The following is a 14,139-nucleotide window of genomic DNA, read 5'->3' on the forward strand; positions in this document are numbered from 1 at the left end:
CCTTACACATGAGTCAGAACCGACTTGATGGTAGTGGGCTTCTTCAGGTCTTGGAGGTTTGAACATGATAAGTCATTTTTCTACTGCTGTTTGCAAGATTATGTCATTGTCTTGATATTTGGGTTATGTCTTAATGTATATATTTTTGAGTTTATCCTACTTGGCATTTGTTGAACTATTGGCTGTTTAAATGAATGTTTTTCATCAAATTTGGGGAGTTTTCAGACAATATTTCTTCAGATATTCTTTCTGCCCGCCTTTCTTTTTCTTCTCCTTCTGGGATCTCCATATGCGTGAGCTTAATGATGGCCCATAGGTCTCATAGGTTCTGTTCATTTTTCTTCATTCTTTATTATTTCTGTCCCTCAGAAGGAATAGGGTTATCAAGTTCAGATAGTCTTTTTGTCTGCTTGTACAAATCTGCTGTTGAGCCCCTCTAGTAAGTTTTAAACTTCCATCATTGTACTTTTCAATCCCAGGATTTCCATGTGGTTCCTTAAAAAACTCTCTCTATTATTTATTTATTTGTTCTTATGATTTAATTAATTTTGGTCAATTAAACCTTTAGATCTTTGGATATATTTCAAACAGCCATTTAAAAGTGTTTGCTGAGTAAGTCTAAAGTCTTGGTTTTCTCAGGACAGTTTCTGTTCATTGCTTTATTATTCTGTGAATGGGCTATGCCTTCTTGTTTCTTGCACACCTCATGAATTATTGTTGAATGTTTGATAATTTGAATATTGCAATGTGGTAACTCTGAGTTTGTTTTTGCTATTGGTTATACTTGTTTGTTTAGTGACCTTTCTGAACAAATTCTCTAAAGTCTTGTTCTTTGGCTACTGAAGTCTCAGGTCAACCAGTAATTCAACAGATAATCTCTTAGATGCCTAGACACCCCCCAAAACAAAACAAAAAACCTCCCAGTATTTTCTGAGGAGCTCTCTGTTGGGGCATGACTTCAGGTACGAGTTTAATGTCTTTTCAGGTCTTTACTGAGCATGTACACAGCCTTGGATATACATATGGCTTTTAAAAAAAATTTCAGGACTATGTCCAAACATTTCCAAGCCCTGATCCCCCCGATCATGTAATTCTCCAAGTTTTTCTCCCAAGTTTTTTGGTTCATTTATTGTTTTTCTTTACTGTTACCTATTGCCCCAGGAAGCAGCTACTAATATATTTGTTTATAGGTGTTTATGTCAAATGTTCCCTGGGTTGCTGCGACTGGGAGAGCTCTGAGTTAAATGAAATAAAGCAAGCCTTTTGATCCAATCCTTCTGGGAACCACCAGACAGATTGAAACAATCAACAACCACAATCCTTTGCAAACAGGGCTCTTTCTGCTCCCTCTAGTACCAGTACCAGTATCAATATCAGTAACATAGGTGGTGGTCTTCAAGGCCACTACCAAGCTGGGAAACAAGAAATGGGACCAGGTTATTTGATTGTACAACTCTTCTTAATATGGTTGACTGATTGAATTGTGCAATTTGTGATTTATATGCCAATAAAACTTAAAAAGAAGCTATAAAGCTTGTTGTTTTTACTAAGATTTAGCCATTTTTTAACAGTCGTGGTAAGAATATAGCAAAATATGTTCTAACTCAACATTTTCCACATATACAACTGAGTGACATTGATTATATTCATTGTATTGTATAACTATCACTTTTACCCATTTCCAAAATTTTTTATCATCATTAACAGAATATCAGTGCGTCTTCCTTTCTCTTACTCCTCACCTGCCCAGCTGGTAGACACTAATAAATATTAGCCTTCATATACTTGCCTATTCTAAGTTTTTCATATAAGTAGGATAACACAAAACCCTTTTGTGAATGATTTATTTCATTCAACATTAATGCTAACAGTTTTTTCCCCTCAATTAAGCATTCTCCTGGTGGCTGCCAGCTTCATTAGTTTCCAATAAAAAAAAAAAGTTGATTCTGACAGTTTTGGCCGAATTCTGGGCTGAATCTATGGATAGAAAGAATGGACTTTTGGGGGTCCTCACACCACCACTTTCACTAGTACTAGCCGTTAGCACCAGCTGCTCCTCAGAATGAGTCATAAAGCAAGTTTCAACCTATTTCCAGAAATGAAACATCTTCTCTGATCACAATGTTAATAAGCCAGAAATAATAACAAGAAGATAGCTTTTAAAAATTCCCATGCCTTTGGATTAAGCATAGACCTCTGCTGCTCTTCTCTTTTCTTTTTTTCATGGGCTTAGCAGATCTTGGCTATTATTCTGTCGTTAGGTGCCTTCCGTTTTTTTCCACGAGCTTTGTGAAGGCCCCTTTTATGTGCCAACTTGGCTGAGCCATGATTCTCCTTTGTCCGGCAGTTACGTAATGACCTTCTAAGATGTGATCTTCAGGGGAGTTTTCTTGGGGTGTGGCCCAGAACACCTTTTATTGTACAAGGGAGGAAAAGAGAGAAGCCAGCCGAGTTCGGAGGGACCTATTACTACTAAGAAAGATGAACCAGAAGAGAGGGTGTCCCTTGGATCTAGGGTCTCTACATTAAAATACTCCTAGACTCAAGGGAAGATTGCTGCCAAGACCCATGGAAATAGATTGCCTGGCCTACAATTGCTGAAAGGAGACAAGGCTTTTGCCACAGTGTAGACAGAGGGAAAAAGCCATCCCCTAGAGCCAAGCATGAAGCTGCCTTCTAGCTTCATAAACTGCGAGAGAATTTTGTTAAAACCAGCCACTTGGCTGGTGAGCTAGTGCTGCTCTAGCAGAAATACCACATGATGAGCCCCATAGGATTTTCATAGCGGTAAACCTTATGTTAGTAGATCACCAGACTTTTCCCCACAGAATGGCTAGATGGGTTCAAATGGCTAATCTTTTGGTGAACATCCAAGTGCTGTTTAAGAGCTTACATTCTGAGCACTGGGTTCTCGGAAGTGAGAGTCCTAAATCTATCTTGAATATCCACATAGATTTAGTTTTCATTGAATTATCGCTTACTAAGGCTGACAATGTTAAAAAGCTTGGCCCCAAGGCACAGTACGTTTGCTGGGTCCCCTGGCCAGGCCAAAGAAGGCCAGTCTTGCCTTGAGGAACTTGCCTGGATGTGCCTGCGATGGAAATTGGGAAACTAGAACCACGTGGTTATGCGTCATGTTCCAAAGAAAGGTGAACATGAATGAGTTCAGCCTTCATATCTAGAAGCTAGAAAACGAATATTATTAAACCAAAGGAAGCAGAAGAGGGCTTCTGGTAAAGATGTCATCCTAGACAGAGGTGTTGCAGCAGCCTCTTCAACCAGAATGGGAAAACCCAATGTGGAGGAAAAACCTGGAGCCTCGAATCTCTGAAGAAAAAGAAAAAAGCTTAAAATTTTCTTTTCTTTTTAAAGTAAATAATTCCTATTTCACTTCACCTGACAGAGACAACTGTCTCCATCTGACCTAGCCATCCCTGTACCTCCAACAGCTACACCTACTGTACAAGGACCACCACCTGATCAGCAAATAAACAGCAAGCTAAAAGTACCACGATGTCTCAGAGACAACAAACACTTACAGTTCATGTACGGAAAGAAGACAACATGGGGGAAGAGAAGTGACCAATATAAGGAGTCGAAAGACCTTCCTGAGGAAGATAGGCATCAGAACTATTGGAAAAGGAATTCAAAAGAATGATTTTTAGGTACTTTTAATGGAGGAAAAAAAAGAGCTGTGTGTGTGTGGGGGGGGGGGACCCCAGGAAAACAAAACTATAGAACTCAGGAAAACACTACAAGACCAACCTGACAAAATAAAAATTATGAACTATATGGGTTAGGCCAATTTGACTAGAGAAACAAATCCAGAGACACACAGCTATGTAGAAGAAAGAACTTTATATCAAGAAGTAATTAAGTATCAAGAAAACATCCCAGCCCAGTCCAACTCAAGTCCACAAGTCTGATACTAGTCCATAAGTGCACCTTCAGACTCATACAGCCACATGCAATGAGGTAGAATGCAGGAATAGCACAGGTTGGTAGGTGCAAAGTTGTGTGGATCCAATGATGGTGGATGCAGCACAGGGCTCTGGCAGTCACCAGGGTCAGACAGCAGGAAGGTGAAGGCAGAGAGAGAAGGGCAGATTCCTACGACCCTCCTTATGAGAAGGTTGTACCCACAAGGAGGCACCATCAGGTTGTGACCTGATTGAGAGGTTGAATACCACCCGTACACCTTTTTTTTTTTTCCAAAAAAACACAACATACAGCATCACTCTTTATTTTTTAAAAGCTACAGAGAAATTTGGTGGCACACAAGGAAAAAGAATAATAAGGATGATGAAGCTGACCAAAGTCTTGGCTTCTTTGTAGTTTTCGTTGTAAGGGCCGTGTATCCCTCCATGAATGTATCTTCTAGGCCGCAATCACAGGCAGACCAAGTGGAGAGTGCCTGCAGGATGGACTGCTGGTGCTGGTAAGTGGTGGGCACAAAGCTGGAGGAGGGTGTAGGCACTGGGACTCACATCCGTCACAGCCCGTTGGTCATTAATGATGCATATGCTGAATTGCTGCCAGTAGTCAACAGGAAGGGTCCCGGTGAAGGTAGAGACACGAGTCTCACACATTTCTTCCACCTCCTGGAATTGTCCATTCACAGAAAAACATAGCATCTTTCCCATCTAGACACCAATGTCCACCACGAAGGAGCTAAGGTCATGTCGGGTCTCAGGCAACATGCTGAGGAACTCAACAACCTTGCTTTGTGTTTGTTTCAGCAATTGAACACATAGGCCCACGTCCTTGAGCGTCTTTGTATTCCTGCTGTCCTTGGCGTAATTGCCCAAGCTGATTAGGGCTGGATTCAGCAGGCATTGCTAAGGTAAGCCCTCAGGAGACCCTGCGAGTCCCCATCATCATAGATACTGTAATACATTGCAGACTGGTAACTTCTTGTGATCTCCAATGTCACAGAAAACAGGTGAGGGCCATTCTTATATGAGGGGGTACCACCCCAACCCCCAACTTTTCTTTTAAAGCTATGTATTTCAATTTTTTAAAAAACAAAACAACCTTACCACCTTCAAAGTACTCCCCATCACACTCAAAACATTTGTCAAACCTGCTATTCCATTCTTGGAAACATTTTACAAACTCATGTTTGGATGACTCCCTCTTTTTTTTTTCTTTACTCCTTGTAGGTCGCCAAATTGTTATCCTTCCATTTTCCTTTTCATTTACAGAAACAAAACGAAGTCACATGGAGTGAGGTCAGGTGAGTAAGGTGCATGGGCCAAGAGAAACATGCTGGGTATTTTTGCCAAAAATTGGTGCACTGAGATGGCTGCGTGTGTAGGTGCATTGTTGTGGTGGCAAAACCAGTCCCCCCTTTTGTCACAAATTAGGCCTTTTTGGTCACACACTGTTACACTATCTTTTCAGAACTTCTAAGTACAAAGCTTAATTAGCAGCCTGATCTGGTGGAACGAACTCAAAATGCACTATGAGTTGGCACTTTCATCTGTTAAGGAAGTTGACAGACATCCAGAATGAGGTTTGTTATCAATCGACATTTCACCTTTTTTGAAATGAGAAAACCACTCACAACAGTTTCTGAGGAATTTTTCTGGAGCAGGAAACAAAATTTTACAGCTGTACGTTGTTCTCTTAAATCGGCCATCACAAAAAACCAGGTTCTAGTCAAACTGCTTTCATGAAAAAATTCACTGTGACCAGAGAGATCCTTTCCAGGTGACGCCACTGGGTGCACTAACTGAATGAGTTGTTTGATGTTCGCCTAGTGGGAAAAATGCATGCGAAGAAAGTTCTGCTCCACCCAGCGCAATTCCGGTTTTGGGGGGTACCCCCTCGTGTTCGTGGGCATTTCCGGCAAGGTGGTGCACAGAGGCTTTCCATCTTCACACATCTCTTCTAGTTCCATCCCTTTCACCTTGTCCATCTCCCCTTCAGCCTTCGTCTGATTTTCTAAGAGGCTTTGGATGTTGAGATCCTTCTGCACTATGCTGGACAGGTCGACCAGTTGGTAGGGTTTGATGTCGCACGTGTCAAAGGATAAAAGCTTGGGCAGATTCTCTTCATGGATCTGAAGGGAAGCAGCCATGTCCTTTCTACTACTCGGTCCCCTTTCAGTATCATGGTGCATCACTCCGGGCTCTGAATGGAGTCTCAGAAGGCTATGAGCTTCCTGGCAGACATCATTTCCTTTCATCTTGGTCACCTCTTGAGTTGGCATTACTTAGATCAATTCCCCATATTTTGAATTCAGCTCCTTCTGTACAGACTGGGGCACAGCAAAGGGGAAGTCAAAGAGAGGGTTTGTGATCTTAGAGAAGATTCTGGTAGTTCCATCCTGTCCGTTCCCCTCCATTCTTCCATCGGGAACTTTTCTCTCTCTCTCCACTTTACCCTGGGCTTTGTCTCCTTTATGACAAGTGTCTCCCAGCTTATAAATGGGGATGGGTTAGGGAGCATATTGTAATCCAGAGCTGACACAGGCATGCCTCCTTGACACTTTTCTACCTTCCTCTTGGTGAGGTAACCAGTGGGTGCCAGGACTGATTTGCTTCGAGTAGTTTGTAAACCTCCTTTGGGAATGCCCGGCATCTTGCTCTTCTTTGAACGGAATCGAATTGGTGATTGGGCCCAGTGAGTGCAGAGTCTTGTGTATCCAAGGTCGGGGGATACCTGATAGGGCTCTAGCAGGTCTCAAGGTCAGTGTTGAGTCTCAGCAGACAGAAAAGCAATGTGACCCCACCCTACCCTTTTGTATATCTTCCACTACAACACCATACAGAAACATCAAATAGAGATCCAGAAAATCAATATTGAGATCATAGAAATAGATTAATACATCAAAAGAGCAAAGTAGTAGAATTGAAGAAATGGTAGGCTGAATTAGTGAGCATGAAGATAATTCTCTCAATACCAAACTATGAGAAGAACAATCCATCAAAAGACCTGTAAGACTCTAAAGAAAGTCTAAAAATTGTGCACATGATAGGAATTCCAGACCAGAAGAAACACAAACATTTTGAAAGCACAGAGAAAATAGTCCAAGGCCTGCCGGAAGAAAATTTCCCTTGCATCAAGAAACCAAAGAGCCATCCAAGAAGCCGAAGAACTCCAAACAGGATAGATCTCCAGGGAAAATCGCTAGGACATATCATAATCAAACTTTCTAAAATCAAAGACAAGCCATACATTCTAAGAGCAACTCAGAAAAAATGCAGTTACCTATAAAAGCAAACGACTAAGACTAAGCTCAGATTTTTCAGCAAAAATCATACAGGCAAGAAGCCATTAGGATGACAGATAGGAAGTAAAAGAAAAGACACCGCGAAGATGAGACCAAAAACCAACGGACTAGAAAGCAAAGCTACCATACAAGTGATAAACAACACCAGAGGTTGGCTCTCTGAAAATATTGATGAAGTGAATAATTCCATATTAAGATTGATCAAGAAAAAAGACACAAGACACAGTGATCAGTATCAGGATTGAAAGAGGAATATCACTATAAATATTGCAGACATGATCAGGATAATAAAATGAACAATTTTGGAGAGGCCCTGGTGGTTCTGTTGGGTAAGTGTTGGACTGATAACCACATGGTTGGTGGTTTAAACCCACAGGCAACTCCTCGGGAGAAAGTTGAGGCTATGTGTTCTTGTAAGGATTTCCAGCCTTGGAAACCCTATATAGGGTCACTTTGAATTGGAATGGACTTGGTGACAATGTTTTTTATGAAGAATTTTATGCCAACAAATTAAAAAATTAAATGTACTGGACAAATTCCTAGCAAAATAAAACATACAAAATGTATATGAGAAGAAATAGAACATCTGAATAAATTATTAGCTATGAAGTAAACTGAATCTTACAACTTTCCCACCTCCCCTTATGCCCCCCACCACGCATACAAACTCTAGGCCTAGATGACAAGAAGAAGATTATGTAAAAGAAAAATCATGACCTATATTTCTTAAGGGAGCCCTGGTGGTGTCGTAGGTTATTCCTTGGGCTGCTAACTTCAAGGTCAGAATTTTGAAACCACCAGATGGAGAAAATAAAGTTTAAAAAAAATCAGTGGTATTGAGACAAACTGATAACTATATTGGTAAAAAGGAAATTTGATTCCTGCCTCACACAGCAACTGATTCCAGGTAGACGAAATACCTGAATGTAAAAGGCAAAACAATCAAGCTTTAGAAGACAACACAATATTTTCTTAACAGTATACAAAAAGCATAAGTCACAAGAGGAAAGGGTTGATCAAAGGCATACCATAATGTGGAGGAGGATATTTGTAATTCATATATCCGACAAGGAGTTCCTGCATGTATACACACATCTACAGAGATCAAATGCTGCATGGCACTAAGTAAGTCTGCGGCACAAGAGCTCTTGAAAAAGCAAGGAGGTTACTGTGAGGACGAAAGCACACCTGACTCAAGTCATGGTACTTTCAAATGTCTTCATCTGCATGTGAAAGTTGGACATTAACTAAGGAAGGTCAAAGAAGAATCGATGCACTTGAATTATGGTACTAGTGAAGCATATTGAAAATGCCACAGATTGCCAAAAGAACAAACAAATCAGTCCTGGAAGAAGTACAGCCCGAATGCTCCTTTTAGAGGTCAGAGTGGCGAGACTTACATACTTTGACCAGGTTGTCAGGAGAGGCCGGTCTCTGGAGAAGGACACCATGCTCAGTAGAATAGAAGGGCAGCAAAAAGAGGAAGTTCTGCTACAAAAAGGATCGACACAGTGGTTGCAACAAAGGACTCAAACATAGGAACGATTGTGAGGCTGGTGCAGGACAGGGCAGTCTCCTTGACAACAACAAAATATCTACAACTAATGAAGAAGACCAGTGTGGTAGAAAGTGGGCAAGATTTCATCAAACATTTGTCAAAAGGGCAAAAATAAACATTCAATAGGGGTCCAGTTTTATTGGCCATCAGGGAAATCGAAACGAAAACCACAAGGAGGGACTGCTATGCGCCCACTAGAATAGCTTACACTGAAGAACAACAATACTAAGTCTTTGCAAGGCTATAGAACAATAGAAACTTTTATATACTACGAGTGGGAATGTAAAACAGAACATTTAAAAAAGTAATTTAGCATTATCAACCAAAATTAAAGGTGTGCAAGCACTATGAACCAGAATTCCCACACGCATCTGAAATCCATGCACACACATCACATCACTCCCAACCGCAAACAGACATCAACAAGAGAATAGACAAATGCATCTCAGTATATGTCCCTTCACTGGAACCCTGCTGCCCAGCAATAAAAATGAATGAGCTATAGCTTATATCCCATGACATGAGCTAATGAAACCAGACACAGTTGAATATTTTCTGTATCACCCCATTAGTATACAGTAAAATTTTTGAATAGGCAAAGTGAAACTAGTGTGTTTAAGGATGCCTACTTACTGCAGCATTGGCAGTTCAAACCCATCCGTTGCTCCGTGGGAGAAAGATGAGACTATGTACTCCTGTAATGAGTTACAAAGCCTCAGAAACCCTGTCTAGGGGTGGCTATGAGCCCGCAAAAAAGAGGAAGACCCTCAACTCAGTGGCTGCAACAAGGGGCTCAAGCGTTGAGACCATTGTGAGGATGGTGCAGGACCGGGCAGTGCTTTGCTCTGGTATACAGAGAGTCACTATGCATTGAAAAGGACTCGCTGGTACCTGACAACAACAATAAGGATTTAGGATTGACTCCACGGCACTGGGTTTTTTACTTAGACAGTGGGCTGGAAGTGGTTCAGTGGTACAATTCTCAGCTTCCCTGTGGGAGACCCAAGGTTCTATTCCTGGCCAATTCACCTCCGGAGCAGCCACCATTCGTCTGCCATTGAAGGCTTGTGTGTTACCATGATGCTAAATAGATTTCAGCAGAGCTTCTAGACTAAGACAGACTAGATCTGGTGATTTACTACCAGAAAATCAGCCAGTGAAATCCCTATGAATAACAACAGTTTGATCTTTAACTCATCAGTGGGGATGACGAAGAATTGAGCAGCATTTTTTTTTTTCCTGTTGGGCATGGGGTCTGCACGAATCAAGGCCTACTTGAGGGGAGCTAACAACTTTGTCCATGAAACTATAAGGAGGGCTGGGGGGTGGAGGGAGATAACAGGAAGCTGAGAAATAGGCAGTAGCTACAATAGGAAGTGGGGTCAAGGGAGACAGATTTCTCCCATCATAAAGAATTAGAGGTGTTTCCAGGTTAATGTAGAACCCACCAGCCACTCTGCTGGAGAAAGACATAGCTTTCTATTCCCGTAAAGAGTGACAGTCTTAGAAATCCACAGGGGGCAGTTCTATCCTGTCCTATAGGGTTGCAATGAATTGGAATTGACTCGACGGCAGTGAGTTTGTTCTTGGGGTGGGGGAGGCATATGTTAAGATGACTCTTTTTGGAAATTGGCTATTTTTGTTGCTTTTTTAATATTGATGAGGTCATGTCAGTGTAGGGCAGGTTGTAAACCTAATTGTTTCTAAATGATAGCGTACGAAAAGAGCAGAAAAGACACCAAACCCCAAACCCGAACTTAGTGCCACTGAGCACTGGCGACCCTGCAAGACAGGGTAGAACTGGCCCCTGTGGATTTCTGAGACTGTGTGTTAGTCCGGGTAGACTAGAGAAACATAATTCAGAGACACTCATATGTGTATAACAAACAGTTTTATATACAAGAGCAATTGAATGTTGAGAAAACATCCCAGCCCAGTCCAGATCAAGTTCATAAGTCCGTTATTAGCCCATATGACTATTCCAATCTATAAAGTCCTTTTCAGACTCACAAAACACATGCAATGACGCGGAATGCAGGAAGATCACAGGCCAGTGGGTGGGAAGTCTTGTGGATCCAGTGGGGTTATAAGCATCTCAGTGCTGGCAGGAGTCTCCACGTGGATTCTCCAGCTCAGGGCACTAGCGTAGCTCCATGTGTCTTGTCAGCTGCAATGTCTCTCAGGAAGTGAGCTGAGACAGAGAGCATCTCCTGCCTCCAAGGAGGTCCCAGAATCCTCAGGAGAAGGCCCTGCCCACACAGAGGCCTCATTGGGTATGACCTGATTGACAGGCTAGACTCCATGCCTTCACTCTAAATCCGCAAATTGACGTCAGACTATGTAACTACCACAGACTGTCACTCTTTATGGGAATAGAAAGCCTCGTCTTTCTCTTGTGGAGTAGCTGGTGGTTTCGAACTGCTGACTTTATAGTTGGCAGCCCGATGTGTATCCACTTTTATTAATTGAACACCCATGATGTGCCAAGCAGCAACAATGGAAACCTACCACTTACTATGTGCCATACATAGTGCTGAACACATTCATTATCTTGTTTCCTCATTGAGTTATTAAAAGAGGTAAAATGCTGTTAATTGGATCATTTTACACTCGGGAAAACAGAGATGCCAAAGATTTGAACCTTGATCTGCCACTTCCAGAGTCTGAATCTGTTATGGATTAAATTATGCCCCCCCAAATCAAAATATGTGTTGTAAATTCTCTCCTCTATGCTTATGACTATAATCTATTTGGGGAATGAGTCATCTTTGTTATGTTATTGAGGCAGGATTAGTGTCAAATGCGTTTTGAGTCCATCTCCTGCAAAAGATAAAAGAAGCAGGTTAAGGAAGCAGGGATGGAGGAAGGGAGATGCCAAGCCACCTGAAGATTCCTCAGGGGCAGGAGCACAAAGAAACAAGGATAGTTTTTTCCGTCTCCGGCCGCGGTAGGGAGAGCAGCTGCCGCTGCCATGTCCGCGCATCTGCAATGGATGGTCGTGCGGAACTGCTCCAGGTCCCCGATCAAGAGGAACAAGCAGACGTACAGCACCGAGCCCAATCACCTGAAAGCCCGCACCTCCTTCCGCTACAACGGGCTGATACACCGCAAGCCGGTGGGTGTTGAGCCCGCTGCCGACGGCAAGGGGCTTGTGGTGGTCCTGAAACGGAGGTCAGGTCAGCGGAAGCCAGCCACCTCCTATGTTCCCACGACCATTAACAAGAACGCCCGGGCCACGCTCAGCAGCATCCGGCACCTGATCCGCAAGAACAAGTACCGCCCCGACCTTCGAATGGCTGCTATCCGCAGAGCCAGCGCCATCCTACGCAGCCAGAAGCCTGTGATGGTGACGAGGAAGCGGACTCGCCTCGCCAAGATCTCCTGAGCACCCCTCGCGCAGAGCAATAAAGAGGACTGCCCTTCCAAAAAAGAAAAGAAACAAGGATATTCTTCCAGAACCCTTTCCTAGAGCCCGCACCTGGAAATCAGACTCCTAGCCGCCTAAACTGTGAGAGAAGAAATTTCTGTTGGCCACAGCCACCCACTTGTGTTTCTGTTACAGGGGCACTAGAGAACCACAACAGAACCCACGAACATCATGCTCCTCCTGACAGGTGATCTGAAGGTGAACCTGGATCCCTTCCTTAACCTCAGGGGTGTAAACTTATAATGATGGAACTCTATGTTGCCCATTTCTTCTTTTGTTCTGGTTCTCCCTGGCCTTCTCTCACTTGGGCTCCATGAAGACCCCACCAACTCCCTTCTGTAGCAACTAGGGGAATCAAAAGTCCAGGTTTACCTGAGATTTGGTGGTAGTGGTGGGTTCTTGGAATGTGGGACTTGAAGCCGTGTTAAATTGGGACAGTCCCTGGCAAAGCACAATAGTTTGGGCATCCTAGTGGCTGCTCCCTTTGTTCTTCTTTCAGTGGTTTTGCGAATTTAATCCATGGGATTTGCTTTAGCAGCACTGCCTCCTTGAGGGGCATGAATATTTCCCAGGCACCCTCTGGGATCCCCACACTCTGGTCAGGAGTGCAGAGGGATACTGGTGTGTGTGTGTGTGTGTGTGTGTGTGTGTGTGTGTGTGTAGGGGGGGCTGTTATGAGGGGTTTGGAAGAGGCTTTTCATGAACAAGGCCTAGTATCTGGTATGCTCGTCACTGAAGGACAGACACATCATCCACATCAACAAGCTAGACCATTCCTGGTGCAGCAGACAACTTGGAGGATGAAAAAGACAATTCCTAAGGCAGATTTCACATTCTATTCAGCTGTTAATTCATTCAATCAATCAATCAATCAATCAATCAATCATCAAACATCTTTTGACTGCCTATTATGTGGCTGGTTCTAGTCTAGACATCAGTGATCAAGTCATGTGGAATTCTTGTCATCACCAAGTTTATGTTCTCAGGACTCCCCCAGCAGTTGTTCCCCTGTTCATCATTGCATCGAGGCGTTTTAGAGGAGAAATAGATGGATCAGAAAACAATAGAAAGAATAAATTAGACAATAAGTTGGTTCTTTGAAAGGATTAAAAAAGTGGACAAACTACAGGCAAATCTAACCAAGGAAAAGAAAGAGAAGAATACAAAGAACCAAAAATAAGAAATGAAATGGATGATATGCTACCAGAACCAAGGGCAATAAAAGGGTAGGAATAAAGTATTATAAAGAACTGTACTCCAGCAACTTTGAAAACCTAGAAGACATGGACAAAATTCTAGAAACACACTACATACCTAAATGAATACAGACTGAAGCAGTAAACCTGAACAGTCCCAGAACAAAAAAGAAGTTGATCTGGTCATCAAAAAACTGGCAACAACAACAACAACAAAATGTCTAGGTCCAGATGGCTTTATTGGTGAATTCTACCAAACATTCAGAGAAGAGCTAATACCATTCAATTACAATGATTCCAGAGTATATACCCCAAACCAAAACCTACAGACATACCAAATGCATTGCCATCGAATCGATGCCAACTCATAGCAACCCTAGAAAGTGGATGGAATTGTTCCTGTGGATTTCAGAGACTAACTCTTCAGGGAAGTAGAAAGCCCCATCTTTCCCCCGTGGAGTGGTTGGTGGTTTTGAATTGCATATCTTGCATTTAGCAGCAAGGAACATAACCACTATGCATATAAATCAACTAAATTCATGTATGAAACAAGCATAACTCTGATACCACAACCATACAGAGATATCACCGTGAAAGAAAATTAGAGGCCAATACCTTTCATGAACATAGATTAAAAAATTCTCAACAAAACCCTAGCCAATAGAATCCAACTATATATACATGCGTGTGTATGTAAAAATACATCATGACCAAGTGTAAT

At 42.4% G+C, this 14,139-nt stretch overlaps 1 protein-coding gene and 1 pseudogene across 1 annotated transcript; one reads left to right on the forward strand and one right to left on the reverse strand.

The window, feature by feature from the left end:
* LOC101653408 overlaps positions 1 to 11,768 on the reverse strand; it is a 110,383-nt pseudogene extending 98,615 nt beyond the window's left edge.
* LOC101653724 (60S ribosomal protein L28-like) lies at positions 11,762 to 12,180 on the forward strand. The gene has a single exon (XM_045289413.1). The coding sequence runs from the start codon at positions 11,767 to 11,769 to the stop codon at positions 12,178 to 12,180; it is 414 nt and encodes a 137-aa protein (XP_045145348.1). The 5' UTR covers positions 11,762 to 11,766.
* Positions 12,181 to 14,139: the final 1,959 nt, after the last annotated feature.

The sequence above is a fragment of the Echinops telfairi genome, unplaced genomic scaffold (genome assembly GCF_000313985.2).
Source record: "Echinops telfairi isolate 266 unplaced genomic scaffold, ASM31398v2 ScPeMD7_26;HRSCAF=91, whole genome shotgun sequence".
NCBI lineage: Eukaryota > Metazoa > Chordata > Mammalia > Afrosoricida > Tenrecidae > Echinops > Echinops telfairi.